Source organism: Polypterus senegalus, chromosome 18, assembly GCF_016835505.1.
Source record: "Polypterus senegalus isolate Bchr_013 chromosome 18, ASM1683550v1, whole genome shotgun sequence".
Classification (NCBI taxonomy): Eukaryota; Metazoa; Chordata; class Cladistia; order Polypteriformes; family Polypteridae; genus Polypterus; species Polypterus senegalus.
The window spans coordinates 53,983,952-54,006,548 of record NC_053171.1 but is presented as its reverse complement, the minus strand read 5'-3'; the positions used below and the strand labels follow the sequence as shown (position 1 = coordinate 54,006,548).

Below are 22,597 nucleotides of genomic sequence, written 5' to 3'. Positions count from 1 at the left end.
CTCTTTTGAAGAAGCACAAAGAAACGGGCAACGTTGAGGATCGAACGCAGTGGTCGGCCAAGGAAACTTAGTGCAGCAGATGAAAGACACATCAAGGTTATTACCCTTCGAAATCGGAAGATGTCCAGCAGTGCCATCAGCTCAGAACTGGCAGAAACCAGTGGGACCCAGGTACACCCATCTACTGTCCGGAGAAGTCTGGCCAGAAGTGGTCTTCATGGAAGAGTTGCAGCCAAAAAGCCATACCTCCGACATGGAAACAAGGCCAAGCGACTCAAGTATGCACGAAAACATAGCAACTGAGGTGCAGAAAAATGGCAGCAGGTGCTCTGCTCTGATGAGTCAAAATTTGCTGATTATTGTCTGCAGGCAACAGTGAAGCCTGGTGGAGGTTCCTTGAACGTTTGGGGCTGCATTTCTGCAAATGGAGTTGGAGATTTGGTCAGGATTAATGGTGTTCTCAATGCTGAGAAATACAGGCAGATACTTATCCATCATGCAATACCATCAGGGAGGCGTATGATTGGCCCCAAATTTATTCTGCAGCAGGACAATGACCCCAAACATACAGCCAAAGTCATTAAGAACTATCTTCAGCATAAAGAACAAGAAGTCCTGGAACTAATGGTATGGCCCCCACAGAGCCCTGATCTCAACATCATCGAGTGTGTCTGGGATTACATGAAGAGATAGAAGGATGTGAGGAAACCTACATCCACAGAAGTTCTGTGGTTAGTTCTCCAAGATGTTTCGAACAACCTACCAGCCGAGTTCCTTCAAAAACTGTGTGCAAGTGTACCTAGAAGAACTGATGCTGTTTTGAAAGCAAAGGGTGGTCACACCAAATATTGATTTGATTTAGATTTCTCTTTTGTTCATTCACTGCATTTTGTTGATTGATGAAAATAAATGATTAACACTTCCATTTTTGAAAGCATTCTTTGTTTATAGCATTTTTTCACACCTGCCTAAAACTTTTGCACAGCTGTATAAATATTCCAAAATCCAAAAATATCCAAAATACTTTGGGTCCCAGGCAGTTTGGGTCTGAAATACTCCGCCTGTTCAACCATCTCCTTTTCTGGTGCCAGGACTTGTCATTTTGTCTAGTTTACCCAGGTAGAAGACCCTCTTATTGCTGCGGCAGCGTTAAAGTTGCGCCTCCTTCAGACCGCCTTTTATCACCAGAGTGAAGGGATTTTCCTGATTTTTCTTCTGCAGACATACACAGCAGTCAGATGGCTCCTTGATTATCAGTCAGTTGAGAAGTGAAGATGCTGGCTCATACTCCTGCTCAGCCTATCGTGGAAAGGAGAGAGACTTCCTGCAGCTGCAACTCAAAGTACACGGTGAGCAAAAAAGCCGCTGTTACCCATAGAGTTATAGACATAATTAAACTCCAATCTTTTGTGAGATATTCCAGATTTATATATTTTAAAGACGGTTCCAGAATATATTCTAGAATGTTCTCATAGTGTCCACTTGAAGAATGGGAAATGGAGCCCTAGAGGGGAGGGGTCCCCCTCAGTGTCTTTATTTGTTTATTTATTGTATTATGCTGTAAACAGTTCTCACTTAAAATACTAGTATAGATCATACTAATTACTAAAATCAGACCTGTAGTCCATAGTGCAGACGGTAATCACAAAGGTCCGGAGAGCGCACTGCTTGTGTCACATACAGTATATGGTGGCCCTCAGTGTCCACAGTGTACATTCAGTATTATTAAACTTCAAGGACTGTGGAGGGGGGGACTTGCTGAGTATTTGGAGCACATGCCCCTCCATAGTGTCCCCCTTGTTGTCCATGGTGAAGCTCTGCTGTGTGCCCAGCAGGTGACGATTTCCTGGACGGCCGCTTAAGTCGCCTAATGGATTGATTTGCTCTGCTCTGTTGTTATGTTCTTTGAAGCAGACCACTTGTGCCCTGTGAAGGTACTGTAATCTTGGAAAAGGTCAGGATGGAAATATTTCTCCACACGACATGATCAATCAGAATCCCTTGGCACGTATCTTTATGTAGACCATGTTAGGAAAACTCATTCAGCATTTTAGCAGAGTCACCAGAGCTGTTTGCAGCAGAAAACAAGGATTTGGACCTGCAAGCCCCTTCTGTGCATGTTCTCCATGGACGGACTTGCTTACTGACAGCGATTCATCTGACCCAACGATTTTCTTTCACTTCATATGTGACCAGAGTTTGTCATCTTACCATTATTTTCAAGTGCAGAGGCCTTATTTGCAGTCAATCGAGGTTTAGAACTTTAACCCAACTCTAGGAGTCCCAGCTGTCTGTGAAGTTCCATTTTGAATGAGAATTTCTGCTTCTTTTTTATATGGACATTTGTAGTCATCATCTGAATTCCAGGCCACTCCTGCCTTAGCGGATACTTGTGGATATACCTTTTGACTTTTGGGGGTCAGTGCGTGTGATGGTGCAGGTCAGCTCCATGATTCCTCTTCCATTTTGGGAGCCTCTTGAACTGCCAATAGTCACGACCAGGATAGGCCTGGCTAGATGAGGACAAACACACACCAAGCAAGGGAATGGTGAAAAAGTGCTCTAGTGCTTCTAATCATCAACTCAAAGATCAAAACAGTGTCAATTAAAATACAGCACTTCTAAAACTCATCAATAATAAAAAAATAGTGGAAATCCATTAGATTAAAAACAAGACGTAAAATGAGACCAAAACTAATGCCACAGTCAGCAGGTCATTGTTCCTTCCAGATTTGAACCCACTCTTTGTCTCCCCAGCTCTGCCATAGCTCACTCATCTGGCAGAGACACTAGCAGCCACAGTCCTCTCCTCCCAAACTCTCTCTTAGCCACCTCAAGCGGCATCAGCCAGACCACTCTGGGTTGGTTGTCCTCCCATCTTCCTTAACACTTCTGCGGTCGTCCCTTGGTTCCCTGGGGAGGACACCACCTTGATCACACCTGCTCCTCAAGGACAGTCAGCGGACACAATGCACCCCTAGAGCACCAAAACTTTGCTGCTATGCGGGGTGAACGACGGTGCTACCTTTCCCCACACTGGCTGGCTGACCCGACCTGCCCCTGCACCAGCTGCTGTTCTAACAGCTCTTCTACTCTTTGTTCTGTCTCCTGTTACAGTATTTGCTGGGGAGTGGCTGCAGGTGCCTCATGCTCACCCTGGGCTGATAATGAGATAATCAGACTATCCACATGTGCTGGCAAGGCAACGTATGGACGGCTGACTTCCTGGCAGCATCGTGGAGTCTTCTCCACTGATGGTTGTTACCTGCTCCACTCCCCAGCATGAGCGTGTTTGTTGTTTATTTATGTAAAATTGGTCACATTTTTCTGAGCTGTGGACCTGCTATACCACAGCACATAGGGTCAGCCATTGTACAGCACCACTAAATATTACACTAATACTAAATCTGAAACAATGTTACTACACAAGGCTTGCCACTGTTTCTCAGACTTTTTTTCTTCAAGATGAGGAGCTGGGCCTGTTCAGCACTGATCTGCCACCTGCTGTCTGCGTGTGTCCTTTGTGTCCTCTGGTGTTTCTCTGATTTGCAAATGACAACTGGGCAGATGCAGACGTGACTTTGTGAGATCTGGCATTTGACTTTGATGGATTAACTGCTCAGACAGAGTGGGTCACCACATTCCTCAAACAAATGTGGAGTGGACGTGAAGTTAGGTTACAGCTACAATATTTTGAATTGTGTTGCTTTGCTAACGTGAAAGTCCTAATTACCCACCATGACTCTCTGCCATTATTTCTAAGTTATGAGTATATAATTATTGCATAGAAATCTGAGGTATTAAATTAATTTGTAGCAAGTACTTTATGTCTTGCCTAAGGTCATTACAAATTTAACACATTGTGATATTTGCAATTTTTGTACTGTGTGCCCACCTACTAACCGAGCCTTGTAAAGAAAGGGGATGCCAGGTACGACTTGTTGTATGCCCTCCTTTTCAGGGGACCTGAAGATCACAGTCGCTCCAAACAATGTGCAAGTGTCAGAAGGAAGCAGTACTCAGCTGCCCTGCGTGGTGTCCGGCAACAACGTCAACATCCAGTGGTCTCGGTGAGTGGCTCGGGGTGACAGAGTGTGCACAGTGTCACCAGCATTCCCTTTGCTTTGCTCATGTCACTCTGTGTCTGTGCTTCAGTACCTAATCCCTCATATGTCTCCTGAATTTCTGTTTTTTGGACCGATGTTTATTTTTCCCATACATTGATCTTTTTAATTTAACTCATCCATTTTGGTAGTTTCTTAAGGTTTAGTTTTTATTAAGCTGTATATTTGCAGCTTATTTGTTTTTCTACCCAGATCAGAATGTCTGTAAATTGAGGAGAGTTGATGTTTCTGTTTCCCCATTTTCTGCAATTCAGGTGCTATAGTCGTGGTGAATTTCAAGTAGGCCACCACACAGATGTGTGGTTCTTGTGGCAAACATCCACAGCCATATTCTGTCTGGTTCCAGGCAGTTTTGTGGTTTCACTGTTTCTCTGCTTACCTTGTATGGTGCAGTTAATGTATGACATAGCAGGGTGTGTTTGGTGAGTGACAGCGACATTTCTGCCTCCAGACCTTGTAGGGCTGCCCTTCCAAACTCTGCTGTTTTTTGTGTTATGGAGTTCAGTTCTTGTTTGCATTTCAGTTCTTTTTCAAAAAGCTTTAAAAACACATGGAGCTTTTATTGTTTATTGCTCAGACAGCTCTCATTTCTGCTTTCCAGGAATGGCGCCCCCGTGAGACCCGATGGAAGGCACGTGCTGGTGTCCCCAGATGGCGGCCTAATTCTGAATAACGTGAAGCCTGCTGACGAGGGCGCCTATACCTGCAATGCCTACACGGGGTCCTACTCTGTCAGTGCCAGTGCAGAGATCAAGGTCATGAAGCCATCGCAGCAAGGTAACATCAGCTCAGATTGCCAATAATATTCATAATTCTTTCCATTTGTATAACGCTTTTCTCATTACTCAAAGCGCTTTTTTATAGTGAGAGAGGAGCCCCACTGTGTACCACCCACCTGGATGATGTGATGGCAGACATGTTTGTGTCAGTCTCATTGAGCTATTAGGTGGTGAAAGGGTGACAGAGACAGGGGATGATTAGGGGGCCAGAATGTTTAGGCCATGGTGGACAGTTTAGCCACGACATTGGGATACACCTTACTCTTTATGAAGGATGCCCAGGCATCTTTAATTTTACGTCTCATCCAAAGGACAACCCCATTTTTAGAGCACAGCGTCGCCGTCACCGCACTGGGGCATTGGGATCCACACACACACCACTGGGTAATCCAATGGCTCCAATGGCCCCCTGTTCACAGTACCCATCTTGTCCCAAGCCATCCACTGCTGGGATTAGAGTGATTTGAAGTCTTGTTTGACATAACTCACGTTCGATACTTGAGTAAGGAAAAGTGGAGTATTGTGGGTTTGTTTTTTATTTACTTCAGCTTAATTAGACCCTAAGCACTAAGTGTGCCACCTCACAATCTTGAATTCAAGTTTTATTCCAAGATTGCCCTTCCTTTCTCATTTAATTTCGCACAAGAAATGAAATCTGAAAGCTTTGAAATGCAAAGTAGCCACACGTATCTAATAAGTGTTGTCAAACTCGTGTTCATCTCCACGTACATCCAAAAACCAGTGCCAGAAGCAGCAGCCATGTGACCTTTTTGACATCTGACCTGCAATGCCAGTTTAGCTTGCATTAGCTTTAGTTTGACTCCCACCGGCACCTCGTTCTAGCTTGAGGAGATGAGTGGGGTCATCCAATGACTTGCTAAAGCCTGCATGTCAAATGGGGGATTAAGCTGCGATGACTTCAACTCTTCAACACCTGGGCTCATGGTGAGCACCTTAGAGATGGTGTTCTTTGAATCAGTGGGTTTACCTCTCAGTTGCGAATGATGTAATGTGCCAGTTTATACCCATGTGTGATGTTTAGCAGATCACGACAGCTTGGTGGCTGCAGATCTTGAAGCACATTTGTGAAGCTCAAGGTCTTCTTATATGTCAGGGCTGTGAGTTACAGTCATATGAAAAAGTTTGTGAACCCCTCTTTATATTTTTGTTTATCATTGACTGAGCTTTCAAAGTAGCAACTTTAATGTATGACATGCCTTATGGAAACAGTAGTATTTCAGCAGTGACATTAAGGTTATTGGATAAACAGAAAATATGCAATATGCATCATAACAAAATTAGACAGGTGCATAAATTTGGGCACCCCAACAGAGATATTACATCAATACTTAGTTGAGCCTCCTTTTGCAATATAACAGCCTCTAGACACCTCTAATAGCCTTTGATGAGTGTCTGGATTCTGGATGGAGGTATTTTTGACCATTCTTCCAAACAAAGTCTCTCTAGTTCAGTTAAATTTGATGGCTGCTGAGCATGGACAGCCTGCTTCAAATTATCGCATAGATTTTCGATGATATTCAAGTCAGGGGACTGTGACGGCCATTATATATGATATTGGGTTGAATTCCTCCGACCCTCGACTTTAACAAGGGCCCCTGTCCATGAACTAGCTACACAGCCCCACAGCATGATGGAATCTCCACCAAATTTGACAGTAGGTAGCAGGTGTTTTTCTTGGAATGCGGTGTTCTTCTCCCGCCATGCAAAGTTATTTTTGTTATGACCAATGTCACAAGAATGACACAAAGACACTGTGAAGGATTGGGGCAGCCACCCGTATAATATTTCCTGGCTGCAAAAATGTTCCCACAACATGTTCCCACAACCGAGTCCAAAACAGAACTGAAATACTTAAAGCAAGATGGCAGTTTTATAGGCCAGTAAGGGAAGTGATGTCATCAGGTCCAGAACCGGAAGTAACATTGCTGGCTGCCCCAGAAAGAGGCAGGATTTCCCGAGAATGGTCTGCAAGGGATTGAGAGAGAGAGAGAATTAGTACACTTTGTCACCCACTGGCCCGGCGTGGAATTACATTTATTCAAGCCCTTTAGTTAGAACATTACAACATTAGAACACTCTAGACGAGTACAGGCCATTCAGCCCAACAAAGCTCGCCAGTCCTATCCACTTATTTCTTCCAAAAAAACATAAAATTTGAAAGTTCTTAAAGTCTTACTGTCCACAACACTTCTTGGTAGCTAATTACAAAAGTCTATCTTCTTTCTGTAAAGAAAGATGTTTGTGCGAAATGTACCCTTATCAAGTTTCCAACTGTGTCCCCGTGTTCTTGATGAACTCATTTTAAAATAACAGTCTTGATCAACTGTACTAATTCCCTTCATAATTTTAAACACTTCAATCATGTCGCCTCTTAATCTTCTTTTGCTTAAACTGTAAGGCTCAGCTCTTTTAACCTTCCCTCATAATTCAACCCCTGTAGCCCTGGAATCAGCCGAGTCGCTATCCTCGGGACCTTTTCTAGTTCTGCTTTGTTCTTTTTGTAGGCTGGAGACCAAAACTGCACAAAGGACTCCTAATGAGGCCTCACCAGTGCGTTATAAAGCTTGAGCATAACCTCCTTGGACTTGTACTCCACAGATCGCGCTATATAACCTGACATTCTGTTTGACATCTTAATCACTGTCTGGCAGTTGATAGCTTAGAGTCCACTATGACTCCTAAATCCTTCTCATAAGGTGTGCTCTCAATTTTCCGACTGCCCATTGTGTATTCAAACCTAACATTTTCACTTCTTATATGTAATACTTTACATTTACTGATACATTGAATTTCATCTGCCACAAATCTGCCCAAGGCAGTATGCTATCCAAGTCCTTCTGTAATGATATAATGGATTCCAGATTATCTGCTAATCCACCTATCTTGGTATCATCTGCAAACTTCACCAGCTTGTTACTTATATTCCTATCTAAATCATTTATATATTAAAAATGGCTGGACGCCACTTTTAACATCGACCAATTCTGATGAGGTTCCTCGCACTATCACCCTCTGCTTCCTGTGTCTGAGCCAATTCTGCACCCATATAAAAACATCACCCTGAACTCTGACTTCTTTTAGTTTGATGCCCAACCTCTCATGTGGCACCTTATCAAATGCTTTCTGAAAGTCCAGATAAATAATATCATAAGCTCCATTTTGATCGTATCCTTTTGTTGCCTCCTCATAGAATTCCAACATGTTAGCAAAACACAACCTCCCTCTTCTAAATCCATGCTGACTGTTCAGAATAACTCCTGTCCTTGCCAGACGTTGCTCAATCTTATCCTTAATAATTCCTTCCATTAATTTTTCTGTGATGCATGTTAGGCTTACTGGTCTATGATTGCTTGGATCTGCCCTGTCACCCTTTTTATATAATGGGATGATATTTGACATTTTCCAGTCCTTCAGAATCTCTCCAGTGTGCAGTGACTTCCTAAAAATGTGTCAAGGGTTTATATATGTACTCACTAGCCTCCTTAAGAACATGAGGATAAATATTATCTGGTCCTGGTGATTTGTTTGATTTCAGCTTATTTAATCTGAGCAGCACTTCTCCCTCTACAATTTCCAAATCCCTCAGTACCTCCTTAGTAGTCGCGTTTACCTCTGGGAGGTTATCCACTTCCTCACTTGTGAACACCTCAGAAAAATGTAAGTTTAGGGCATACGCTATTTCGCTGTCTGTATCATTTAATTCCCCTTTACTATTCCTGATGAACTTGACCTCCTCCTTGACTGTTCTTTTACTACTAAAACACTGAAAGAATCTCTTGGGATCTTCTTTCGCCTTATCTGCTGTATTTCTCTCCAACTGTCTTTTAGCCTCTCTGATATCCTTCTTAATGGTTGCCCTCAGGTTCTGATACACTCTACGATTCACTTTGCAGTCATTAGTCTTATATGCCTTATAAAGCAGTTTTTTCCTTTGCAGCTTCTTTTTTTAAATCTTTATTAATCCACCGTGGAGTTTTTTTAGTTTCCTATTAATTCCAAATTTAGGTATGTACAGTGCATCCGGAAGGCATTCACAGCGCATCACTTTTTCCACATTTTGTTATGCTACAGCCTTATTCCAAAATGGATTAAATTCATTTTTTTCCTCAGAATTCTACACACAACACCTCATAATGACAACATGAAAAAGTTTACTTGAGGTTTTTGCAAATTTATTAAAAATAAAAAAACTGAGAAATCACATGTAGATTCACAGCCTTTGCTCAATACTTTGTTGATGCACCTTTGGCAGCAATTACAGCCTCAAGACTTTTTGAATATGATGCCACAAGCTTGGCACACCTATCCTTGGCCAGTTTCGCCCATTCCTCTTTGCAGCACCTCTCAAGCTCCATCAGATTGGATGGGAAGTGTTGGTGCACAGCCATTTTAAGATCTCTCTAGAGATGTTCAATCTGATTCAAGTCTGGGCTCTGGCTGGGCCACTCAAGGACATTCACAGAGTTGTTCTGAAGCCACTCCTTTGATATCTTGGCTGTGTGCTTAGGGTCATTGTCCTGCTGAAAGATGAACCGTCGTCCCAGTCTGAGGTCAAGAGCGCTCTGGAGCAGGTTTTCATCCAGGATGTCTCTGTACATTGCTGCAGTCATCTTTCCCTTTATCCTGACTAGTCTCCAAGTTCCTGCTGCTGATAAACATCGCAACACCATGCTTCACTGTAGGGATGGTACTGGCCTGGTGATGAGCGGTGCCTGGTTTCCTCCAAACATGACGCCTGACATTCACACCAAAGAGTTCAATCTTTGTCTCATCAGACCAGAAAATTTTGTTTCTCATGGTCTGAGAGTCTTTCAGGTACCTTTTGCCAAACTCCAGGCGGGCTGCCATGTGCCTTTTACTAAGGAGTTGCTTTCATCTGGCCACTGTACCATACAGGCCTGATTGGTGGATTGCTGCAGAGATGGTTGTCCTTCTGGAAGGTTCTCCTCTCTCCACAGAGGACCTCTGGAGCTCTGACAGAGTGACCATCGGGTTCTTGGTCACCTCCCTGACTAAGGGCTTTCTCCCCCGATTGCTCAGTTTAGATGGCTGGTCAGCTCTAGGAAGAGTCCTGGTGGTTTTGAACTTCTTCCACATGATGGAGGCCACTGTGCTCATTGGGACCTTCAAAGCAGCAGAATTTTTTCTGTAACCTTTCCCAGATTTGTGCCTCGAGACAATCCTGTCTTGGAGGTCTACAGACAATTCCTTTGACTTCATGCTTGGTTTGTGCCCTGACGTGAACTGTCTACTGTGGGACCTTCTATAGACAGGTGTGTGCCTTTCCAAATCATGTCCAATCAACTGAATTTACCACAGGTGGACTCCAATGAAGCTGCAGAAACATCTCAAGGATGATCAGGGGAAACAGGATGCACCTGAGCTCAGTTTTGAGCTTCATGGCAAAGGCTGTGAAAACTTATGTACATGTGCTTTCTCAGTTTTTTTATTTTTAATAAATTTACAAAAACCTTAAGTAAACTTTTTTCACGTTGTCATTATGGGGTGTTGTGTGTAGAATTCTTAGGAAAAAAATGAATTTAATCCATTTTGGAATTAGGCTGTAACATAACAAAATGTGGAAAAAGTGATGCGCTGTGAATACTTTCCAGATACAATGTACTTGTCCTGCATTACATTTAACACATTTTTAAACCTGTTCCACTGCTCCTCGACTGTCTCCACATTTAAAAGCTTATCCCAGTCTATCCTACTTAGACTTTGTCGCATCTGCTCAAAATTAGCCCTACCAAAGTTCAACTTAACAATTTCAGTCTTTGCATCTGTGCTCTTACAAAATACTGAGAATTGTATTACATTATGGTCACTTGACCCTAGTGGTTCAATCACCTCTACACCCTCAATTCTATCCTGATTATTACAGAATACTAAATCCGCACAGGCTTCACCCCGTGTTGGTGCTTTAACATGCTGTGTTAAAAAACAGTCGCTGATTACTTCTAAAAACTCCTGCCATCTGAAAGGTTATCCCAGTTAATATTTGGATAATTAAAGTCCCCCATGACTATAATATCTTCCTGTAAACTTGCCTTTTGATATTACTAAAAGATGTGTGTTGAAATAACTGTCTGAATTGGGTGGTCTATAACACACTCCTAAAATAAGACCTCTTTCCCTAATATTTTCCAGGCGAAGCCACATGTCCTCACTAAGATGGGGCTCATCATCCAGGTCTTGCATTTAAATTCTGTTTGGCATAAACAGCAACCCCACTTACTTTTCTGTTCTGTCTATCCTTCCTAAAAAATGTGTATCCTTCTATGTTTTCCATCTTTGTTATTTAGCCAGGTTTCTGTTATTGCTATAATATCATAATTATGCTCTGCTACATACAACTCCAAACTCACTTACCTTATTTTTGATACTTCTAGCATTAAGGCAAGCTATTTTAATGTGTTAATCCTTCTACATTTATGTTTGCTTAAATTTACATTACTATGCATTTTTATTTCTACACCAGTTGTATGTTCCTCCATGCAGAGATCTAAACCTGGCCTGTCCTAAACTCCCTGCCCTCCCATTCCTAGTTTAAACAATCCTCACTAGCCTACACATACGCCTCCCCAATACATTGGTGCCCCTCCAGTTCAGATGTAACCCGTCATGGCGGAACAGGTCCCATCTGTTCCAAAAGGAGTCCCAATGCCCCATAAACCTATACCCTTCTACCCTACATCACTATTTGAACCATGCGTTCTAATCTCCTCAGTCTTGCCTGGACTGGCGTGTGGCACAGGCAGAGCTTCGGAGACGACTACCTTGTCAGTTCTGCTCCTCAGCTTGGTACCTAACTCTTTGAATTTGGATTGCAGAACTGACAGACTACTCTTATGTATGTCATTTGTTCCAACATGGACAATGACAACTGGATCCACCCTCACTCTGGCCAAGAGCCTATCTACCCTTCCAGGGAGGTCCCCCACCTGTGCTCCTGGAAGGCAACACACCGTACGAGACTCTCTCTCTCTGGAGCACACCTGCGCTTCAATCCCCCTAATGATTGAGTCCCCAACTATCACTACCTCTCTTTTTGGGAACTGGTTTTGAGGTGGCCCATTGGGGCTCCTCATCCCTGCCTACCACCTCAAAATTATCAGAGTCACCGTCCAGCTCCGCAAGGACATGATAATGGTTAGACACTTTTTTAATTCTGAGGTTGATGCCCCCGGACAGTGTGCACCCTTTACTTTAAGCCTTGTGACCGTGACCCACCTATTTCTACCTGTCTGGTCTGGGATCTCTTCCAGTGCCACCTTGGGGGTGCACACTGTCTCCCTAAAGGACACCAATTCTCTATTACAACGCAGGTCAGCCAACTCCTCCTCCAGTTCAGCGACCCTGAGCTTGAGGTGCTGAATCAGCTGGCATCTCTTGCAGATGTAGCCCTCATAGACAACTGGCTCTTCCAAACCATCATCTAAAAAGTCCAACATCCAACAGGACTTGCATTGCACTGGCCTCATTATTAAAATTTGATTTGGGATTACTAAACTGCCTTAACTTTTTTTTTCTTTTCTTAAAATTAAATGATTTAACTTAAATGGTAACACTAAGATCTGCTACAGATATTTTACACCTTCTGTCCCCTTAAGCCCCTGTACTGTTCTCCCTCTCAGCTGCCTGCTATTTGTCTTTCTGTGAGGTTAACTTTACTTTTCTCTGTCTCTTCTCCTAACTTTGCGCTTCTCTTACTTATAAGCTCTCCACTCGCACTGTTTGTATTCCCCCGTATTAATGAACCAATACGCTGTCGCCCACTTAACTGTTCCACCTCTGGACCGCTAAGGAGTGTTCAATCTAAAACAAATAAATAAAACTTTACCACCTTGTGTCTGATCGGCGTCTTAACGCTGGCCGCTTACCTGTGCGCTGCTTAGCCTTCCCCTTTTACTGCTTTGAAGTCAGCCGCAGCCTTTTTTCTTTTCCTTTAAACTAAGGAATTGCTGTTACGACGATGCAGTTATTTGCTTATAAAAGCCGACATCAGTTACTGCTGGTTTCTACCCTGCCTCCTCGATGTTAGTTCAATACAGATAACAAGAACAGGTACAAGTACAAGTAACGTTTCCAAGTGCACCTCCAAACACCCAGCTACTTTTGGTCTGGTGCCAGCGAAAAAAAAAGCAAAAAAAAACCCTTCTAAAGGGAAAAAAGCTTCACAAATTCCCACACGGTTCCTTATTGGCAACCAAAACCCAAGTTTTTAAGAGCAAAATGTATTTTTTTTTTATTTAAATCTCACACCACAGAACACACCAAAAACTCTCAACAGACTCTAGCATTTGCAAAGCACACGTCAGCACAAAACACACGTCACCCACTTGATCCTTGTCTCCTAAACATGCATGTATGACAGGACCCCCCCCCTCGGCCCAGTGCCGTCGGGCCGGGTGATCTGCACCGAGAGGGCATTGGCGTTGGTATGGAGCGAGCCCTTCTGATGAACGAGCGAGAACTTATAAGATTGCAGATCAAGGAACCACCTAGTGACTCGAGGGTTGACAGGGCCGTCCACTGTAAAGGTGCATGGTCCGTGACAAGTGTAAACTCCTGACCCAGGAGGTAGTACCTCAACTGTGTAATTGCCCACTTGATCGCAAGAGCCTCTCTCTCCACCGCCGCATACCTGGTCTCCCAATCCAGCAGTTTTCGGCTCAGAAACATGATGGGGTGTTCAGCACCATTGACGCTTTGGCTCAGCACTGCTCCTAGGCCATGAGTCCGAAGTGTCCGTCTGGAGGATAAAAGGAAGCGAGAAAAGTCAGGTGCTTTCAAACCAGGTGCTGATGTCAGGGCCCTTTTCAAGTCACTGAATGCAGCTTCCGTCGTATCGGTCCATACCACAATGATGGAAGCCCTCTTCTTTGATAAATCACTTAAGGGTGCAGTTCTCTCCGTAAAGTGTGGCACAAACTGCTGGTAGTACCCAGCTAAACCAGGAAATGCTTGGACATGCTGCTTGGTTCGCAGACGGGGACATTTCAAAGTGGCATCCATTTTAGACCACTGTGGCTTCACAGTACCATGACCCACTAGGTAGCCCAAATATTTGGCTTTTTCCAACCCAAAAAAATCATTTTTTTGGATTGATCCAAAGACCGGCCTCACCTAGCGTCCGTAATACTGCTCGGACGTGCTGCAGGTGTTTCATAAACTCCGGTTTATGCTGAGGAGGCAGATTAGGAGAGACGTAATCTGCGTAGTGTCTGCTAAAGGATCATTCTGCTCTCCCAAATTGCAAGGCCGTCCCAGCTGTTTCCACGAGTTTGATGAGCTCGTCCATAGAGGTAAATTCTCCCCAGACCGGCTGGGTGAAATGGGCGGGAAGGTTGCTCATTAATAGGAAGCAGGCTACCTTTTTTACTAATTGGAAGGTGGAGCACTTGGTGGGCCTTAACCATCCTGCCACCATTTCCCAAAGAGCATCAGCCTGCTCTTGGGTGGATTGCTCAGGATCCAGCTTCTACGCCTGCAGGGTCCTCACTTGCTAGTCTGGGGAAGCCCCGTTTTGTTGCGGGGCCTTGGCTCCCGCCGGGCTACGCCACTGTCACAAGAATGACACAAAGACATTGCAAAGGTTTGGGGCAGCCACCCATATAATATTTCCTGACTGCAAAAATGCTTATTATGAACAGACATGTTCACACAATTGAGTCCAAAACAGAACTAATATACTGAAGGCAAGATGGCGGTTTTATAGGCCATTAAGGGAAGTGATATCATCAGATCCAGAACCGGAAGTGACATCGCTGGCTGACCCAGAAACAGGCGGGATTTCCCGAGAATGGTCTGCAAGGGATTGAGAGAGAGAATTAGTACACTTCGCCGCCACCCCCTGGCCCGGCGTGGAATTACATTCATTCAAGCCCTTTAGTTGTCTCCTATACACGTGTGTGTGACACCAAATAACTCAATTTTTGTCTCATCAGTCCAAAGCACTTTGTTCCAAAATGAATCTTGCTTGTCTACATGAGCATTTACATACAACAAGCGACTCTGTTTGTGACGTGAGTGCAGAAAGGGCTTCTTTCTCATCGCCCTGCCATACAGATGTTCTTTGTGCAAATTGCACTGAATTGTAGAACGATGTACAGATATGCGATCTGCAGCAAGATGGTCTTGTAGGTCTTTGGAGGTGATCTGTGGGTTGTCTGTAACTATTCTCGCAATCCTGTGCATATGCCACTCCTGTATTTTTCTTGGCCTGCTAGATCTGGATTTAACAGCAACTGCGCCTGTGGCCTTCCATTTCCTGATTCCATTCCTTACAATTGAAACTGACAGTTTAAACCTCTGAGATAGCTTTTTGTAGCCTTCCCCTAAACCATGAGACTGAACAATCTTGGTTTCAGATCTTTTGAGCGTTACTTTGAAGATCCCATGCTGTCACTCTTCAGAGGAGAGTCAAATGGAAACACAACTTGCAATTGACCACCTTAAATACCTTTTCTCATGATTGGACACACCTGTCTATGAAGTTCAAGACTTAATGAGCTAATCCAACCAATTTGGTGTTGCAAGTAATCAGTATTGAGCAGTTACATGCATTCAAATCAGCAAAATTACAAGGGCAGCCACATTTTTGCACAGCCAGTTTTTCCCATTTGATTTAATTTCATACAATTAAATACTGCTTCACTAAAATGTTTGTTTGGAAAACACCCCAGTACTCAGATGTTCCTAGGAAATGAAAGACATACCACTGTTATCTTTTTTTGTTGAAAGGAGAGTAAAGTACTATGCAGGCTGAGAGGGGCTCCCAAACTTTTTCATATGACTGTATTCAGATCGCTTACCCATTTCAAGGCGGTGCCCGTGTAAACATTGAGGTGGCACATAATGGTCATTTTGTAGTAGTAGAAAACATTTACTGGCATAACTGTAAAAACGGGACTGGTGAAGGATCTAACGATGCTTGTTTTTCTTGTGTGTGGGGCTCCACAGATTCTCCTCAGTGACTCAGAGTGGTTGCCTCAGGTAGGTCCACTGCACACCCACCCACATTACAAGTCATTCAGCTTCACGTAGTTTTGCAGTCTTTGCATACATCTGCTTCATTTTGTCTTTGCAGTGCTGCCGTCATCAGTCAGCAATCACTTTTGCATAGACCAGCCTGACCTCGCCAACTGTGACTTGATCGTCTATGCCAAGCTCTGCAACAATGAATATTATTCCAGTTTCTGCTGTGCCAGCTGTTCCAGACCTTCCCCAAGATCTCGGAAGCACGCGGAAGACGGCAGTAAACATGCAGAAGAGCAGACAGAGAAAAGTGAGAGGGTCTAGTGAGGAGCCGCCGCCATGAAGCCAACTTGATTCCTTCACTTAGACACTATGAGCCTCCAATGGCATTCCAGTAAACCGTGAGTGGGAGACCTGGGTGCAGTCATCCAGTGGGAAGGGGATTATGGGCCAGTAACAGATGCCTTCAGTGCAGACCTTTTATTTTGTTTGGTTTTGACGACATTTATAATTCCCAAGCAAGTCTCCTTATACATGTCTGCAGGGAGAGTGGGGACTTGCATGGAGGGGGGTCCTGGCAAAGCACCCAAAAAAAGTCACCAGGTGCAAGTGAAAGGCCACCACTGCTCCATTTACAGGTTTGATTGACATGTGGCACAATCCTTTGTGTGTCAGCAAACATATCAGACAACAGCAGGACTCCACCGGTCCACATCCACAGAGCTGGTGCTCTCATTGTACACTTTTCAGAATATCTACCTGCAGGCAAGGTACGTAAAACCCCTGTTTTCACTGTCGATCAACAACCAGTGGGCAGCGAACAGCAGGAAGGCTGCTTCGTAAAAGAAGGTCTCCACATCCAAAGGTCAAGTATCACAAAAAACGAAATGCGACAACAGTGCAGCTGAGCAAACGTCATTACAAAAGTGCCTGAGACAGGAAACGAGTCCAGCCGTGAGTTTAGTGAACCATGATTTTCCTGGTGGAGGGCTGTTGTTTGAATTTCTCCTTTACTGGTGAAGATGGATGTTTCCACTGCATTCCTTTGCCTCTTGCTCTCTGGCTCCCAGTGATGGACCCCTGTCTCATCTCCAGTGACTTTCTTCCCCAAAATACTCAGATCTTCTTCTTGATTTAGGAATTGGGTCGCAACCTCCATGTGCAGATCAGCAAGCTGTTTGAGTACCCGTCTTGACCAAACGTTCTGGTACCACACGTCATTCTGCACTATGGCAGGTGCAGATCCATAGCTGATATCCAAATGTGCAGCAACAGCAGAGACCATGCTATGTTGGTGGTCTTCTGTGATGAAGGCATTCACCAAGTCAATGAGAGATTGAGTGTGCGATGCTGATGGTCCATCAGCTCAAGCTTTGTCAATTACACTTGTTTGTCCTGCTTCAGACCATTCTGCCCAATCAGAACATTTTTGTCGAGTTCTGCATTTTTCAGGTTTCACACCTTCCGCCCAATGAAATCTCACTATGGTGCGACGATGGACCATCCCTGTTCAGTTGACCCTGGCTGTGAGTAGAGTAACGGCAGAGTGCTGTGCTGTGCCTGCTCAGACTACCCATAAGCCATTGTGAATGTGTTGTCCAGCACCATCTTCAGTCCGTTTCCGTGGTTACTACATCATTCCCTTTACTTTTGGATTCGCCAGCATGTTTGCTGGAGGTCTCAGTCACTGGGTCCTGCAGGTGAGCTCAGTCCTCAGTTTGGTTTTTAGAACGCAGTTGTCTGCCGCTCGTCCTCCATGACACCTGTAGCAGTTACCTAATTCGATTTTTTATTTTTTGTAAGCAGTGTAATGACAAAAATCCAGGGTCTCTAAATTTGACGTTGTAAACATTCATTGATGCAGTTGCTTCTTTCTAGCAGAACTGTTGCCCCTTGCAAGACCTTTGAATGTCAGCCTTCAGCTTTGTATGACAAGGATTCCATTTGAAACTGGTTTATGAAAAGTGCGCCATTGCTGTGATACAGGAGATGGTCAAGAACGTCCCACAGTCCCAATGAGAACAACATGCATGGAAGAGGAGTGAGGCGATGGACGAAGGAGCGCAGGCTTCATCCACACCTGAGGCCGCTGGCTTCTAGATTTGGGGTTATTCAAACATGGAGTTAAACGTGTTGTCATTTTTAATTGCAGCATCTCATAATGCAGCGTTTCTCAACCACCGTGAGGGTCATGTTGGGTTGTGGAGTGGGCCGAGGTGGGTTGGCTTCGGTATTTCCCCACTCCGACAACTGCACTTGACTTATTAAGGGGGAACCCACTCCTCTGACAATCGCATTTGATTAGGACGGCCTTCCATTGGTGGGCTGCAAAAACGCTTGTGTTGGGGAAAATAATAAATAAGTGGGTCATGAGACCAGAAAGGTTGAGAAACTCTGCCATAATGGATATGCACCTCGAAAGACCCCCTTAGCCTGAGTGTAAATAATAGCAAATATAAAAAGATGCCATGAAATGTCTTCTCTCCCTGAGCTCTTCGGTTTGGAATACAAACTGGAATGTGCCACGTCTGGCCATTAAAAAGAGACCATTTAAACAGAACATCGAACACTGGACGAGAAAGGGATGCAGGTGTTTGATTTGCTGGGGGTCAGGCTGTTTTTTTTAACAGCTAATCCTTCTTCACGGAACAGTTAGGACCACCCAAGTCTGATGACAATGTCAGCCATTGCAGGTGGGACTGTCTGGCTCTACTTTGTACCGCATGTAGTGTGCTTTGGATTGTGTTTTCTGTACAAATGTTGCATCATGTATTTAAATTCTGCTGTGGCTCAAGAGGAACATTCTTCACTAAATAAACAGGGCATTGTAAGCTTTGGCTCAGGTGGTCTTGGACTTGTCTCCTTCCAGCTACAGATCTTTTAAATAAAACTGTCCTATGCTGATACAGACGAGGGTGGCAGTGTCATTTATGTCAGGGCGGGTGCCCACGCATTCTCAGAGGCCTTCTGGAGATTTGGAAGAGGTCACTGATCAGACATGGCCATCAGATCCCCTTTGTCTTTGTGTCTGTCGTACATCAAAAGCACCCTGGCCTTCTCAAGACGTGGGCTGTTTATTCATCATGGCCTGTCCTCTTAAACAAACGGAAAGTAGCAAAGCTTACTGTACACAAAATTCAAAAATCATCAAATTGCAGCAGCCATTTTATGTAAGGTTACTTTTGTATTTTTCATCTGCTTTTGGGTAAGGAATTGAGTCTCAGTGGTCTGTCTTCATTTCATGGGGATGAAGACCACTGTATACTGGCAGAGGTACCTTAGCATTGTAGATAAGGGTCTGGAACTTTGTGGGGCATTCACTGTTTTCTCAGAACATTTTGGAAGCCACCAAAACACAGAGGGGGGTCTCCTGTTGAATTCTCATCACACAAGGTCACCTGGCGAGTACGGATGTGCCCTCTGAACTCCCACCGGCTCTTCACTGATGTGGCCCCCTGCCCTGTCTGTCTGCAGAAGTGAACCTGACTCGCCAGATCTAACTAGAACTCTTCGGACCGCCACATTGGCCCTGGCCTGAGTAACAGTTCACATCCAAAGGGGTCCTGTGACATTTCGGCTGCACATGGCCCCCATGTAAGCTGGCTGTGGTGGGTTTCATCATGTGTCTTCTGTGACGCCAGTTTCCGTTGCTCATATTTGAATCATCCCAGGTGAGTTCCGGAATGGGATAAAGCTGAAGGTGTGCTGTTACAGCAGGGTGGCCTTGTGGGTGCTTCTGGAATTAAAAAAGATCGTTTAGAAGTGTTGTTGTGGGGTACAAGATGGCACCATAAAGAAGCATGAACCTGCTGCATGCGCTACGCATGGCTGATTTTTAGATTGAAGTACAATGCAGATATGAAGATATGAAAGGAGCTATAAAAAGCCAATGTTACAACAGAGGCACTGTTGGGAAGGACAAGTATAAAAGCCTTTATATAATGAAATAATAGCTAGATCAGTGAGGCACTATAAAATAGACTGATAGATAACTCATAAAGGCACTACAGTATATGATCGATGAGAAAGACACTGATACATATACAAAGTACTATATAATGGACAGAGCATATTTGTATGATATTGGTATAATTATATCATTTTACCCAATTATTTTTGGGATGCTACTGCGTTAACTAAATATGAGCCCGTCAAAATGGTTCTTTAACGCGTTGGTGAAGGACGCTCGCACGTTGAACAACAACAACAACATTTATTTATATAGCACATTTTTATACAAACAGTAGCTTAAAGTGCTTTACATAATAAAGAATAGAAAAATGAAAGACACAATTATAAAACAAAATAAATCAACATTAATTAACATCGAATAAGAGTAAGGTTCAATGGCCAGGGGGGACAGAGAACATCCCCCTTGTTTCGCCCTCCGCAACAGAGCTGTGAACTGAGCGGTGTTTCCTACCAATTTTAACGTGCTACCCCTGTAGGATTCGAACTCCAGCACCCAGGGGCATTAGACAGCAACCTTACCCACCGAACCTCGGGCCCACTTCGTGAGTTACGCCACATTATAAGCAATTGTATTCTGTGATGTGTGTCCCTCTTGTGTTGTTAGGATTACTGCTGGTGACAATGGCGTGCGAGCTCATTGACTTTCTCGGTCTGTATGACGGTAAGGCGCACTTTATAGCGTTTATTTCAAAGAATGACACTTTTGACATAAGGCGGGCTCACGGCTTTACCTTTGAAATCGGGCGTTGATGCCACGCCTTCTCTTCGCTCTGATTGGACGTGCTTGGAAATCAGCGTCGAGTGTTCGTCACCTGTGGCACACGCGCCCTTTCAACACGGAGCAGCGGATAAGGAGGTAGGTGAGCCCGGCATTGTCTGTTTTTATTTACCGAAGCTCACTAAAACAGCAGGAAAATAAAATTTGTGAGCCTGCCTCAACGGTTAGGTGGCTCTTTGGCTTTCTTGGCGTACGTGTTGTCGTTGATTGAATTCGTGTGTGTGTGTCGCCTAGCAGCACCTTTCAAATTGGATGCGGAGTTTGTTTTTGTACAGGTACTGTCAGGCTCACCGTAAAAGTGTGAAGCCACCGAAAGCCTCACTCGCTTACTTATTTATTCATTCATTTCCAGTTTTAATTGCGAACCTAGCTAGCTGTCAAAAAGCCGCTAGGAGGGATTTCTATCCACGGCCCCCAATCTGGGATTCAGGCGTAGATGTCGTGTCACTTCCTGCCTTATGCCACTAAATGGGGATTATACACTTATTAGCACAAGGCAGGAATCCATTCAAGGTACGATCTTGCCCTTTTGAGATCATACCCGGGACGGGACGGGTCTTCAATCGACCTGACCGCATGTCTTTACGCTTGTGGGGAGAAACCGGACAATCTGGAAGAATCCCCACGCAGTCACGGGTAGGAACATGCAGACTCCGCACGGGGGTCGCGGGCTGGATTCGACCCCATAGCGCCCGGAGCCGTGTGGCGTCGACGCTTGCCGCCGAGCCACCGTGCTGCCCGAAGAGAGAAGCGGTGCGTGCTCGGTGCTGAGCCTGGGGGTCACCTGACGTCGGCGCGTCCCCGGCTCAACGGCCAGAAGTGCAGAGAGGTGTGCTGCTGAGCTCTTCATTTTGAGCCATTGGATCCATCAGGAAGCATAACGGGACTGCGAATTTCAGGTGGTTACGGACGATTTCTCGAGTTGGCATACACAGTCAGGTTACTTGTTGACGTTATATTTTGTTGTATTGTTGAGTTAGAGGTGCTCTCGGTCGTACGTTACCGTTTTCCTTTTTCAGTGCGACCCCCGGTAAAGCCAACATTTTTGCGCCTCGGACGTCTTTTGTCTTTGCAGATCTCATTTTGACAGCTCGCCGCTGACGGCTGCTGTTTGTTTACCGGTTCCTTTTTATTTAAACAAGAGGCGGATCCATCTTTCCGACTCTGAATTGTATTGGTTAGTCACTGCGGAGGCGTGTCATCCCATGACGTTTCCGACAATCAGTGCAGACCTGTGTCAGGTGTGCTGGAGGCGTTTCGCACTTAAGGCCACGCGGCGAGCCTTCGGGCTTATTTGAGTTTTTCTGTCGAACTGCTCGTCTCGCTCTTGATGTTCTTTTCCGTGATTGGGGTTTGGCGTCGAAGTGAGCGGCTTGCCGTGCTGACTGACTTGTATTTAAGTGGAGGCGGTAGATCGTCAAGAGGAGCAGTTTTTTGTGTAATTTCGTTTTAGCGTTTGGCTGCTTCGTAGTTTTTGTTCGACGGTTTTTTGCAATATGATAGTTGAATCATTTCATCTGGACTTCTTTCTTGTTAGGTAGATACGTTCCACTGCTTCTCCAAGCACTTCGTCAGTCTTCACCTGGATGAATCTTCAGACTTTTTTTGCAATGTTAGTGCGGCGGTGTCAGGCTCGGCTACGCTTTGACTTTTTGAACGGCATTTGCGTTTCTGACTCCCCGCAGGTTAGAGGCGCTGTGTTTCCCTGGCTAGTTTTGGAGTTTCGCGGTTCAGTGACGGTGCGTTTGCCATGTCGGCTTGTGGAATACTTGGGGCTTTTCTAGATTGGGAATCCGCTCTTGTTTAAACTGGCGTTGTGTTTTTAGGGGCTTGCGGCGAGTTTTCCGTATTTTTGTTGCTGTATCGTGTACTTGGACGAACTGGCGGTGCCGCTGCTGCGTTTTGGCGTTCGCGTGTTTCTGACGTTAAGACGTTGATCTTTT

The 22,597-nt window shown here is 44.6% G+C and overlaps 1 protein-coding gene across 4 annotated transcripts in view; it reads left to right on the top strand.

The window, feature by feature from the left end:
* The window catches only part of paplna (papilin a, proteoglycan-like sulfated glycoprotein), a 176,805-nt gene extending 157,993 nt beyond the window's left edge, over positions 1-18,812 (top strand). For all 4 annotated transcript variants that reach the window (XM_039741985.1, XM_039741986.1, XM_039741984.1 and 1 more), the window contains 4 exons: positions 1,222-1,349; positions 3,962-4,070; positions 4,726-4,901; positions 16,017-18,812. In XM_039741985.1, the coding sequence (XP_039597919.1) occupies positions 1,222-1,349; positions 3,962-4,070; positions 4,726-4,901; positions 16,017-16,228 (625 nt within the window). In that variant the 3' untranslated portion in view covers positions 16,229-18,812. The remainder of the gene's footprint in view (positions 1-1,221; positions 1,350-3,961; positions 4,071-4,725; positions 4,902-16,016) is intronic.
* Positions 18,813-22,597: the final 3,785 nt, after the last annotated feature.